This window comes from Corticium candelabrum, chromosome 11 (genome assembly GCF_963422355.1).
Source record: "Corticium candelabrum chromosome 11, ooCorCand1.1, whole genome shotgun sequence".
NCBI classification, from domain to species: domain Eukaryota; kingdom Metazoa; phylum Porifera; class Homoscleromorpha; order Homosclerophorida; family Plakinidae; genus Corticium; species Corticium candelabrum.
Window position 1 is genome coordinate 8,323,470 of NC_085095.1, and position 14,302 is coordinate 8,337,771.

At 42.0% G+C, this 14,302-nt stretch overlaps 1 protein-coding gene across 1 annotated transcript; it reads right to left on the reverse strand.

The window, feature by feature from the left end:
- Positions 1-35: 35 nt before the first annotated feature.
- LOC134186297 (RWD domain-containing protein 1-like) lies at positions 36-8,787 on the reverse strand. Its single transcript, XM_062654224.1, has 6 exons — positions 8,692-8,787; positions 8,520-8,600; positions 8,322-8,449; positions 3,845-3,985; positions 1,188-1,317; positions 36-211 (listed from the first exon to the last, which is right to left on the reverse strand). Exons 1-6 carry the CDS (start codon positions 8,762-8,764, stop codon positions 36-38), a joined length of 729 nt encoding a protein of 242 aa, XP_062510208.1. The 5' UTR covers positions 8,765-8,787.
- Positions 8,788-14,302: the final 5,515 nt, after the last annotated feature.

Genomic DNA, 14,302 nt, shown 5'->3' on the forward strand with positions numbered 1-14,302 from the left:
CGTGTATGTATATATAGCTGCACCAAAGCATGTTGTTAGTCTGAGTCATCTTCTAACTGTAGATCATGAAAATTCTGAAAAAGTGTCTCATCTATCTTTACTGCAGGTTCTTGTATGCTATTACTACCATTGTTCACGTGAATGACACCATCATCTATGAAAGCTTCATCAGATTTGGCTAATGATTCATCATTCTGAAACAGCTGCCTCCCTACAAATGATGCACAATCAGTCAACTGAGTAGTGAATTTACGTGAACCTGGCTTGTTGTAATGAAGCATACTGCAGATCAACAAAATTTTGAAGTTAATTTATTTTACCTATTTCACCAAAATTAGAAAAAATAATCTGAATTAATAACAGCATTTGCACTCTGAAATGCTGTTGCTTCCATATCTGAAGAGCACTGGGGGGGGGGGGGGGGGAAAGACATGGAGGAAGTCCAGGCACTTTGAGTGTGTTGTTCTTCCCATTCAGATGTGGATTGGTCGCTAGAGCTACTTTTTTAGTGTCACAGGGATGAAGCTCCACCCTGTTGTCATGGGATATACAGTAGTAGGTATCTGACACCACAAAACAGCCACACAATAAAGCCAGACCAATTACAATATAAATTCTTGATATTTGGACATGAAAACGGATCTACTGATCAAAGTAATGATCATGTCACATTTTGACAATGGACAGTTCTCATTGTACTGCCTACAAATGTGAGATAAGCAAACAAATTCAATGATGCTCATATCATGGAAATGTGGAAACAGTCATTGGAACACTTGCAACACTTGAGAAGTCATCGATACCTGCTAGTAGGATATATGTATGTAAATCTTCTTACAGCAAGCATATAATGTCGTTGAGCATGTGAACATCAAATTTCTATTTTGGTCAAGCTCAAAACTGAACCGGTGAATCGGATTGAGCAACAAGAAAATATAATTGGTTACAGGCAAAGAGAGAACGTAGATAAGATCACGCACAAGAAACATTGCCTACTTGTCTGAGACATAATTAAATTAATGTATCAGTATCACTCTGCACATATCATTTGCACAGGCAAAGATAAAAATTTGGCATTGTTTACAAGGCAAAATTTACCAATGGCAAACTTTTGTTGATCTGTAGTAATGTGTTGTATGACCTAGTGCAATACAAAGTCTGCCATGCTCTAGAGTACCTACATGTACCTGTAAGTTTACTTGCAGATGGGTCTGGCCTGAGTGCATTTGATTGCTCTTGTTCTTTAATGAAGGCATCTTTCCATGCCGCAAATGTGTCCCTTGTTACAGGTGTGCCAGATACAACAGCCTCCTGTAACTTCACAGAAATGTACAACAATATTCACATTTCACCCTCAGCATTTACACAAACACCTACACAAACATGACCACACACTACAACTATGTTATCGAATCAAGTAATTTCTTGTATTTCTATTGTAAAATATAGGAACGTGCAGAAGTGAAGGCTACATAACACCAGACCCTAATGTGTAAAGATTCTAAAGGAAAATGTCTTCAGTTGCATTATCCTGACACCTGAACTAGTCAACTAGTTCACTTTGACTTGGTTTAATTAAGCAGAACCTAAGTATATTAGAAATAGAACAATACATGACTCTAGCAAAACGGTAATGGAATCATAGTTGCATTAATTGCCTTTATTTTTCTGTTTGTTTTACTGAATTATGTTCAACTAAAAGTCTGTTCACGAATTAGATGGACTCGTGCCTGAGGGTTGGACCTTAGCTAACAGATTATCAAGAAAGCCGGATGTTATGTTTGTATAAGAAGCTATCGTAGACTGATTGCATTCTTGCGTGTGTTGTCACAAGGACGCAAACCACTAGATATGGTGATTGAAGTAAACCCTAACCAAGAGTCAGATGCTGGTGAGTCTGATTCCACAGAGAGCTATGACGAAGATCAAATGCAAGCCACAGGAAATCAATAAATGCTTGCTTGTACTCTAAATGAGTTTCTAATTGTTTGCGTCATTAGTATTTTGTTACACCCCTTCTTAGTTTGATAAAGAGTTATCTCACTGGGGGTTGTCTCTAGATTGATCTGATTAAGCTTGTCTCCACCCGCTAACTTATTACAATTCCGAAAGTTGCTTATGCTGGTCTTCTGTTCATAGCAAGAAATATATGATTATTATAATTGAATTAAGCTCTTCAAGAGCTGTCCATCGATATCAATTAGACCTCGGAAACCCATACTATAGTCCTGCTACGCGCTGAATTCCTCAGTCCATCTAATGCATGAACGGACTTTTTTTAGTGCAACAAAGTACTAAAAGCAGCCTTGGGCCATCTACCAAACTCAACAATGCACAATTTCAGACAATACAATTTCTAATTTCTATCAGAACAAAGTGGACATTCGTGCTGACAGATCTCTTCGATTCTGCCTCCTTGTCTGTTGTCTCCCTTCTCCTACTCTCTTCTTGTAAAGGGTCCAGTGAAAATGCAGCCATGAAATTATCTGTTTCTCTAAAGCCTGGTTCACAATATTGACGCTGATGTTGACTTGTTCACAATATTTGCACGACGCAATGCATAGATCAGATGGTCCAAAGCTCAAGTCCAGTGTGCACAACATCAATGAACCAAACTAGTAAAGTGACTCTTCTTTTGCTATTTCTACTGCGTCGTAGATGCAAGAGAGTTCAAACAGCTGGAAGAAGACGAAAGTAGATTAGAAAATTATTTGAGCGACACCGGCAGCAAAGACAATTTCACGGGCATTTCATTCAGTCCTATAGTCTTTTAATCATTTGACTGCATTTGATAATAACACGGGAAGTTCATCAGGGATTCCACCGGAGCTTCATCCACTGCTGATCCTGGATATGTGTTTTAGTTCAAGAATGTGTACCTTTGATTGGTTGAAAATGATCATGTGCTAGTGGTTAACACTGAGTACTTCCAGTAGTTGACACTGGAATAGAACTTGGTTAAATTCCAGCATCAATGTCAACGTCATTACTCCGGGTCAGCGTCGGGTGATGGCGTGGTACAATATTGACATTGACGATGTTGACGTTGACGTGAACATCAGCGTCAATATTGTGAACCAGGCCCAAGAGTCTTGGACTTCAACAGCATAGCTTATCGAATAGTTAACATTTTTCATCAACTGTTAGTGTGTGATCAAATGAAGAAGGTAGATGCTTGAACGTGTTTTCTAAATGATGAACCCTTATAATGATGTCTAACAGGTGCCTGTCAACAACTACATGCAAATTTTTCCTCTTGCTCACTTAATCAAACTGTTATAAAGAGGAAAACCGATCTGGATATGTCTGGCAAAATGCCCAATCACTGCCCAACACAATCAGCAAAACTCAAAAAGCAGCATTTTGCCAATGGCTAACTGCTATATCCTTCACTGATTTAGGCATTACCATTGATGCCTATGAAAGAATTAAGACGAGCACGCAAAACCACATACAGTTTGTACATTGTATACACTGTGATATGAACCATTGCTAATGTATATTGCAAGTATAGGATTAGGTCCATCAATTTTGGGTTTTAGTCACTGCTGCTTATTAATAGCTAAACCCTCAGCTGCTAGCTTTAACAGAACAGTGACTGCACACATCTCGGCACCTGCTAAATAACATTGAAGAGCGTAACAAGGGGCTGGACACATTAACTAACATGCTAATTAACACCAGCAATAACAAGGAGTGTATGTGCTGCATTCCAATTGGCTGTCTATATGTCCATCTACTGACACACTACAGCAACCCTAGTGCATGAGCGCCTCAAGTTAATGACATCATGCAACCAAGTGATTATAAAGCTACCTTATATATCAAAATCTAATCCTCTTACCATGTCAAGGGAGGTTACAATGGTTTGTCTCTGTTTCTCCTCTTTTGTTGTCTGCATTTTCTCATCAACTATTCTATTGAGACAGTCTTGAACAGCTGTTACCAGTGTGTAGATCATTACCATACCAATGTTTTCACATATCTGCAAGCACACAAACAAAGCAATTTCTGTGAATGTGGAAAATGTGTTAACCGTAAATCTTTATCAGATGACCTGGCTCTACTAAGATCAGACAGAGTTGAGAAATGGTTTCAGCTTTACAAGTTTAATTATACTAAGTAACTGAAAGCTACAAGTAATAGAAATCAAATGGGAATTCAAAGTCATGTGACTTTGAGGAGTGTACACTAACGAGATTCAGTTTCCACCAAATCTCCAATTAAGCTCCTATTTGTTGCATGTATGTTTATCAAGATAGAATTCTTATAGCTTTCTTTATGGCCACATTTGTCAAGGTGAGATCGTGGGTGTTCAAACCAAAGAATGCCTCCCAACAGCTGAAGAAAAGTGTAGATCATGTATTACACCATTCTCGTGATGGATATATCATGAATAGCCAGCTTCAATTGTCAAGGTTTCAAATCTTTAGAGGATTTTGTTTCTAATTTGTTTCAATTGAGACAGCCATTTGGCTATTCCGGAACAATGGCTGAATCCTGTGGATTTTCAGTTGTTCACCTCTGTAGCAGAAGATATCGTATACTATGCTATATCTCATATGGAGAAAGACCACATATTAACAAGAAGACCATTTGGAGGGGTTTCGCTAATGTGACATAAGAAATATCAGCAAGTAATGTTTCCAGTACAAACTGTGTCAGACAGAATGGTTGCAGTGAAGCTGAGGTCGGAAGTTGGAGTTGTCCTAATTATTGCAGTATACATGCCAGTAGAATGTGGAAGTATAGACAGTGAGGATTACATCACCGAGCTAGGTTTTGTTGAAGGTCTTCAAGAATATGATCATGTGATACTTATGAGTGACTTTAACTGCAGATCTATGTCGCAGTGAAAAGGAATTTGCTCGACTATTAAAATCATTTTTGACTATAGCGACAATCTAACTCCAATGGGACAAGAAGATTCATTAACAATGACTAAGCAGAGTACTTGGCACAGCAGTGACTTCAGACATGAACCTTGGATAGATCGTACACGCATCTCAGAGTTTGCAAGGACTGATGAGTGATTTCATAATGCAGGATGGTGAAATGTTTAGTGTCCGATCATTGGCCTATTAAAATATGCATAAACTTATCTACTGTTACGTCTGACCAGAAGGATTCTGGTGATTGTGGCAATAAGAGATTGTTATGGAGAGAAGCGAGCAGTGAAATCTTAGACAAGTATCAAGAATGCCTAGAGACAAAATTGAATATGAAGTACATACAAAGCTGCCGTGTGCAATGAACCACATGATTGCGATCACAGACAAATGCTACAGATGTTCAATAACAATGTTTGTGCGGCTATGGTCACGTGAGGAAAACGATGTATTCCTAAAATATAACGAAAATATAAGAGTATAAAGAAGACTGGATGGGATGGCAAATTGAAACCCTGAAAAGACCTGCACAGGATGACTATTTCACCTGGAAGTCACGTGGTAAACCGCGATCTCGTAGGCATTACAGTAGTATGTTAGAGTTGAGGCGGCAATCTAAACAGAAACTGAAGAGGTGGAAGGCTTTGCAAAGAGACTATTTTTGAGGAAAAACTAGCAACGGATATGGGAGATGCTTTTGGCAAACATTCAGAACTGGCCTGAAGAGTTCAAGCATGACTTCCACTTCTAGGGTGGGAGGAGTTCCTGATGTACAGGAGATCTTGTGGCAGTAACACTTTAGTGGTATTGTAACAGTGAATGTCCTGATAGAATAGACAGAGAACGTAAGGTGTTTGAAGAGGCGCTGACAGGACGAATGACCAGTTCTAGCAAACCTTGGTGATTGACCCTATGGAGATGGAAAAAGCTATTAATCGCTTAAAGAAAGACAAAGCAGCTGGATCTGATGAAGAACAGTCAGAACATTTGATATATGGGAGTTATATCCTGGTTATATGCTTATCGGTGTGGCTTTTACGGGCTTTCTAAGGCATTCGTTTCTACCTGATCTTGTCGTCTGTCATTGTGCCAATTCTGAAGGAAAAGAACTGAGATGTAACAAACCCAGATAATTATCGTGGAATTGCTGTTTCTTCAGCAATATCTAAGGTTTAGGAGTATGTTCTACTTGAACGGATGAAGGATGTGTTGATCACTGGCCAGCAAGCAACAGTTTTTTTAGTTTCAAACAAAGGCACAGCTGTGGAGACTGTTCATTTATTCTGCAACAAACAGTTGATTACTATTTGAAGAATGGCAACAAAGATGTGTTTGTTAGTGCTCTGGATCTATCCAAAGCATACGATAGAGTCTCTTTTATCAACTATTCCACAAATTTTTGGACCGTGGTGCACTGGAGTACTTTGTGAGACTACTTGCTAACTGGTACTCATCACAATACATACAGGTAAAATGGAAAGCTCAAGTCTCAGAGACGTTTGGTGTCAGCAAAGGTGCAAGACAAGGCAGTGTCTTATCCCCGAGTCTTTCCAATGTATATCTTGACGAATTGTTAGTAACGTTGAAGTAGAGCAGTTACGGAGCACGGATAGGTGGAAAGTATGTGGGCTGTCTAGCATACGCTGATGATGTGACTGTGATATCCCAACATGGTATGCCAATCAATAGCAAAAGAGTGTAGTGACAGTTTTTACTGGAAGTCGCAGGTTAAATGGAAGTAATCCAGATGTACTTTTGGATGGGAGGTTAGTTCCATTCGAAAGACAAATAACTCATCTGGGTGTTGTTATGGATATGCATAGCCGGAGTGAACCGGCTGTAGAAGTAAGGACGCGAAAATCCTATAGAAGTGTGAATGGAGTAGTAGGCAAACTGGGAGGTGTATCTACAGGAATGAAAAAGTTGGATGAGAATTGTGGAGATGCAACTATTCCCAATCCTGTTGTATGGATGTCATCTTTGGGACTTGGAAAGAACGTCGGTTGCAAGAATATTAAATACAGCTTTTGGAAGAGGAATTAGAAGTGGATTAATTGGAAATGAGGCAAAGTGAATCTATTTGTGATCACTTTGAAGACTTCATGCAAGCTGTGGAACGAATAAGAACAATACAACTTAGTTTGTACAAAACTGTGTGAATAGCATAGTTACTGGACTAGAATGCGTCCTATACGATAGACTGTATACATACTTTAGTGTCATAGATAGAAGTTTTGTCTTTTACGTCTGTAGTTTTCTTTATGATATGATATATTTGATTCACACCAACATAATGGTGTAGTTTGATCCCTCTAGGGGCAATGTAATACACACACACACACACACACACACACACACACACACACACACACACACACACGTGCACACACACACACACACACACACACACACACACACACACACACACAATCTCATGTAGCCAGACCCCTTTCTGCCACGTCATACTTCCGAGCGAAATGGGGTCTGGTGAACAGTCTTTGATGTCGCTATGTGCCACCAGAAATTGTCTATCTAAAGACCGGATTTGGTTTCTTAAACACTTCACTAAAGACCAGACTGGTATGCAAGCAGTGCAATCCTATCTCATTACCTTCTCTTGTTTCGTAGAGAACAACAACTCGAAGACTACAGCTAGAGTCGTTGCTGTTTGTGAAATCTGCATGTTTACAGCAACGAGGCCGTGGCAACATTGACGTCAGCAGGCTCGACGTCGTACGTCTAGCGTTTTGCGCTCATGTCACAACAGAGACTGAATGCGAACGCATTGAATGAATGCGAACGTACTCGATGCTGTTTGCTGTTTTGATGTGTATAGCGACCATGGACAGTCCAGATTGAGCGATATCTGGTCCTGGAATTGAAGGGCTTGGAGCTGACATCATCGAAACAAGATGAGTCATCTTTCTGTGTTTGGGTAATCATCTCGTGTTTTGTGCATTGCTTTACATCTAGTATGTTCACATTCAGTCTCTGTTGTGACACAAGTGCACAACGCTACATACGACGTCGATCATGACAGATTGTCTAGGAGATGGAAGCCTGTCGACGTCAATGTTCCCACAAACAGCAAAGACTCTAGCTGTAGTCTTCAAGTTGTTCTCTATGAAACAAGAGAAGCTAATGAGATAGGATTGCACTGCTTGCATACCAGTCTGGTCTTTAGTGAAGCGTTTAAGAAATCAAACCCGGTCTTTAGATAGCTGATATCTGGTGGCACACAGGGACATCAAAGACTGTTCACCAGAACCCGGCCATTTTGCCCTGTATGACACAGCGGAAAGGGGTCTGGCTACGCGAGACTAACACACACACACACACACACACACACACACACACACACACACACACACACACACACACACACACACACACACACACACACACACAGAGTATATATACGCGTTTACTTACCGTGTCTGACAAAGTGGAGCTAATCTGCACAAGTTGATCTTCATCCACCATACGTGGTGATTTTAGCTCGACGTCTGGTGGTTCGTCAGGATATAGAGATCCAAGCGTAAATTGTACCACAACAAATGCTAGAGACGCAATAACGGCAACATATTGTAATCATTATTGTCTAGAGGCTAGTTAAAAAGCATGTAATACCTGTTTCTTTATCACTGTCACTACTGGTAAAATTTTCAGACTGCACTGCAATTCTGAAGCACCAGGGATTACTGCCGATTTCTGCAAAATCAACTACAAGTAGAGAACTCGAACACGCGCAAGCAAACATTACGTACACCGCAGCTATAAAAATAACCCTATCTAAAGTAACCTTCAAACTCATCTGAGTAGATAGACTGTAGAGCTTCGATTTCATTCAGCTGTTCTTCAGCATAGTTAGTCATGTCTTTGCAACCTTATACGGGTTAGTCCAGTCACATGATCTATATGTATAGCCAGATGTACAACTTTCCTGCAGCTTCCGCTCGCGCGCGATTATCTCTGTTAACCCCACGTCGTACGGTACACGCGCAGAGCGTGTCATTTAATTATTGCGCGCGACATTCAAAAAAGGTAATATATTTTCTAGTATAGTTTAGTATAGCTAGGTATTTCTCGAAAGAACGCCTCCCTCGAATAAACGCCACAGGCTCTCGCTACTAACTTGAATGAACACCGCCCTTGACTAAATGCCGCAAGACAAGTAATTGATATTCAAATATACAAAATAAAAAAACATTTTGAGAAAATGATGTGTATGTAGGGATGAGTATGTACCTAATCATGCTCATCTCCTGCATCACAATCCAGTACTGTGAGTGTCACACACGACTGCTGCGTTTTAACTAATTTAGGTAAAAAGATTGTGATGTAGGAGATGAGCATGATTAGGTACATACTCATCCCTACATACCCATCATTTTCTCAAAATGTTTTTTATTCTAAAAAAATCTGGATAGCACGCAGGGTAGTCCCCAGGATTTTTGTAAGGCGTGGCGGAAATTCTCATGACCACGCCCCCACAATTTTTTGACGTAGCGCATTTTAATTATTCTAGAAGCCAATCAAACTTGCTTGACAGTCTTATACTAGATAGTATATAAAGACCTGTCTATATACCCATTGTTCTACTGATGTGAACCAAACCTAAAACTTATTTGTTCTCATTTGTTGCAAGGTTTTGGGACAATTTCTACCGGGAATCAGATGCCATTGCCTGTTAATTAAAGGAAAAGAAAACACCTTTTAAAAGTTTACAACAGTACGCCTTTTTACCGCTACACTTTGATGGTCACGTTTGTACAAAATACTGGCAAGCGCATGCCATGCCAGCTCGTCGACGCCGTTTCTTCGAAGATCACTAACCGTTGGCACTTGCAAACATTTCCCGGTTGCAGCCAATGCCACTTTCACAGAATTAACTCTGATGGAGCGTCATGGGGAAGTAGACTGGCAGCTACGTTGTCTTTCAGTAATGGAGCACTCATTTTCGCCAAACTAATCTAGCGTGTGCACATTCTCACAAGGACTTACCACAATCATTGTGCTAAAAAGAGGAGCTTTAGGTCAAGGATTAGTATGACTCACACATCGCAGTATATCACAACTTGGAATACGCGTCAAACTAAAAAGTCCGTTAGTTAAAGCATGTAACAGTCAGAGTCCGTGCATTGAAACAAGTCGTACGTAGTACACGTGCAACTACGAGTCAACTCTACACTTCCTGAACATAGTAGGTCCACTGCACTGCTGTTTTCCCATGCCTAGATGTTTCCAGTTCACCGTGAGGAGAGCCAATATCGTACAAAAGTGCTGCTTGCTGAGTCGAAAGTACCGTCACATAGACTTCATTTCTCAAACTACCGCGCTGCAGATCTAGATTCGGAGGTGTGCTGTTGGCGAAACTGAATGCTGAAATGGAGTCGTGACACTGCAGAATATTACACGGCTGAGCTGCCTTCATACGTACTGGAGAGTGTAGGTTCAGCGGACCAGTCCCATGTAGGCCATTCCTACGCTCATTATTCACCAGCACTTTGTCCATCAACAGCTTCACTGGATTTCGTGTTCACGCGCTCTCCGCGGAGGGCTACCTGTCTGCTTCATCGGGCCCGTAGGCTGGTCGCAGGAGTGGGGGTGCATTTGCCGACAAAGTCTATGTGGTTTCAATTAAATGTAATCGCACTGCGCTAAAGTTTTTTTGTGAATTCACCACTTTGGAAACATGGTTAAATTGCGTTTGTATACTTGGTTCACATAATTGTATTTGCAATTGCGCGGGCATTATCTAATAATACGTATCTGTATTCATAATTGTATATGTAAGACTTACAGGTAGCAGAAAACATTAGTGTAACAGTACCGAGTCAAGTTCGAGTCTGCGAGGGTGAAGGCGAGCATAATAATTGACTACGTTGTCAAGATCTATTGGTACATCGTAGTGGATGTGAAGGAGAGCAAGGTGAGACAATCTGTCCTTACCCATGGATGCGCGCATACAGTTGTTTAGACGTCGTAAAGCACTGGCGCTTCTCTCACATTCACACGAGGTGACAGGTATGGTACAGGCGATGGTCAAAAGAACTGAGATGTTTGGGAAGGCAGTGGCGTCACATTTTTTGATGGCTTTTGCTGGTGAGCACGGTCTCTTCTCAGGGAGCATCGCCATATACTTGTTCCTCCAGCGCCCGAGTCCCGCGTCCATCAATTCAGGCGATGGCAGATCATATCTGTACTTGATCAGCGCCTCCTCCAGGTTGACATCTTGCGAACATATGATACTTAGTGCAAGACCAAGTACAGAAATGGCTGTGACTGCCGACTTTGCGAACTGCCGGTTGATGCTAATAATAATATGATCAAGAAAGGAATTGCAACATTTCTCTGGAAATACTCTTGAACAGAAGCAGCTGGAATATTGCTGCAATTTTGCTGCCTTGCTTCAATGCGAGGCATTGCAATTGTACTTCCAACCTTTTTTGCCATGTCTGAACTAACTTTGTAGATTTGAGAAAAGCCGCTTTCAACGTTTGCGTGCTCGCTGTTGTAGGTCCTCCCAATTTCAGATATCATGTTATGCGCTTTCACGATATCAACAGCTTTGCTCTGCAGCTTCACGGTAATGCCCGAAAGGTGTAATAAGTACTGATATATCGTCACAAACACAACAACAAACTGAAAGGAAGTAACGCTGGCCAGAATCTGCTGTGCTTCATTGCGGCTGCATAGTCCCAGTCAGCATACGTAGCCCATATTTCTCCAAGTGATAGCGGAAAACTATCATCTCTAGAGCTTCAACCACAAATACGTACCCTTGGTAGAAGTGCTGATAAGCCGAATGCAGCTCAGCCCATCGCGTCTTGCACAGATCGATCAGTTCCTCCTCTCTTCATTGACCACATCGTGGTTGATGATCATCTCTAGAACACCACTTCTCTTTGGACTATTGAGAAAGAAACGGCTGCATCTTTTAACGCAATCGATCACATTACGTACTTCAGGAAGAGCACATGACTGGCTTATCACAAGATTAAGACAGTGGCCACTGCAGTGTACGTAGGTGGCTAAAGAAGCTTTATCTCTAATCCTGGCCTGGACACCCACTCGATCTGAAGACATGTTGCTTGCGCCGTCGTAGCCCTGACCACGCATAGTAGCAAGTGGTATGTTATTCTCTTCCAGAAAGCCAAAGATACCATCTGCAATCCGCTCCCCAGTAATTCTGTCCAACTTCAAAAACGTTAAAAACTCTTCTCTGACCTCTTTAGTACTTCTGTCAACAAACCTGGCGCAGATGGCAAGATTCTCAACGTTATGCGAAGTTACCTCGTCAGCAAGGATGGCGTAAAAAGGCGCAGTTGTCAAATCACCTATTAGTCCCTGTAAGAGGATGTGGTTTCCCATGACTATAATCAGCTCATTTTGTGTTTGAGGAGAAAGATAAGTTGCACATCGCATTGCAGGAATTTCCAGGTGTCTTCTTAACTCTTCATCGTGCACTGCCAGAAGCCTCAGCAAAGAAAGAAAATTACCTGGATTTCCAGGTGATTCCACACTCTCTGCGTCTCCACGTAAAGCAATGCACTGACTGACGCAGTACAACACAGCAGAAGAAATGGACTTCAGGACAGCACGGTTACGCGCGACATTGGCCGCCCTGCGGGTGTCCGACTGTGCAGTAATGGTAGTATCTGGATTCTCCAAGGTTCGCTTGAAGTTATCAGCTTGCTCAATGGCTTGATGATGGTATAAGCACTGCTCGTGCTCTTTTGCTTTTTCTCCTTTCTTGTTCCAATCACGAAAAGGCTTGCATACAAACTTCCCCTTGGACACTTTAGCAACGAAAATTCCACAAGCAATGCAAAAGACACCATCCACTTGCTCGCTGTAAACCATCCACGGGTGTTCTGATAGCCAAACAGGACGAAAATCTCGGTTGCGGCCACCAATACATGTCGAGGAAAAACTTGATCGGCGAAAGGCTTTTTGTGATTTGTCAGTAGGTTGTACTTCTCCGCAGCACCCAAGGCCTGCATGGACTTGAAGAAATCGACCGGAGACTTGGCTTTGAAAAACAATTTGCCAATATCATCCACTAAATCATGATCAGAAGTATTAGCATGATGGCATTGCTGATTGCCGCCTCCGACGCCTGCACGCTGAGCCTCGTTGTCGTGAACTTCACAGCATGTGTTGCGCAAAGGCTCGACATACGTGGCGGTAGAGGACGACCCTACTCTTTCTACACTACCACTACAGCACTCACTGGAAGTCGGTGTTGGTTGATCGTCTACTGCAACCAGCTGTGTAAAATCTGGATCAGGAGTCACAAGTTGATCACGTGCCCTTTTCGGAACTAGAAAACCGTCCAGCCGTTGACACGTAGCCGCTGCTTGCCTCCTTTTTCTATCTTTTTTCCTGAGACCGTCCCATCTAGTGTCACTGTGACGAACACACACTTCTCCACGTTACCAGGTAGCACACAGGATACCCAAATGTCTGGCACGTAGTTTGGAGTTCCAACACATCCCTCGGAGTCCGTTTGCCTACTAGCCCGGACTTCTTCCGTGAACGGGTCCGGGGAGGCGAATTTTTTTGGGGCCCACTTTCTTTAGTACCCGGATAAACGTCCCGTATAAGCTGTAATCTGCACGTGCCATAAGCCCGTCCTTCACGTGCCGGCTTTACGTAATCCGCGCCAAATCCAGTCAAAAGTGCGTTTAGTCCCGCCTGTTTCTTTCGCGACATGTTTGCCAAGTTTTCGAGCTCTTTTCTTACGACATTCAAGGGCAGGTTAGATAGTGAAGCCGTACTTATGCACACGTACATGAGACTCAATCTGCACTCCATCACGTGTCTACTTCTTTTTCAATGCATCTAGGTCCGCTAGACACCTAAACAGGCAAGATTGTACGAGACTGACCTTGCCCAATGTTAGTGCAGAGAAGGGCCAGCTCATCACTGTGCGCAAAGCCACTCACTTTAGCGACCCACACAGTAGCCCAATGATGCCCTGCCTGCAGAAATCTGGCTGGAAGAATCAATGAGCAGGCTGGAGACAACACTCAAGCCGGTGCATTCCTATTTGGCGTATTCAATCTTGAAGGAATTAGAGAGTTCCAAGCAATACATGAAGCCAACTCCATTGCCTCCCAGGTATATGTACGTGAATTTTACTAATTAACCGTAATTCGCTAAAGCACACTTGAAGCAGTATGCAAGAGTTACTAAATGCAACATTGTACACACACAACTACAAACAGGTTTTTAATTGACTTGCTACTCAGTACTGATATGCCACAGATTGTTATCAGTGCTCAGTATACACTTAGCTTATTATATATGTGGTTTGTGTGTGTGTGTGTGTGTGTGTGTGTGTGTGTGTGTGTGTGTGTGTGTGTGTGTGTGTGTGTGTGTGTGTGTGTGTGTGTGTGTGTGTGTGT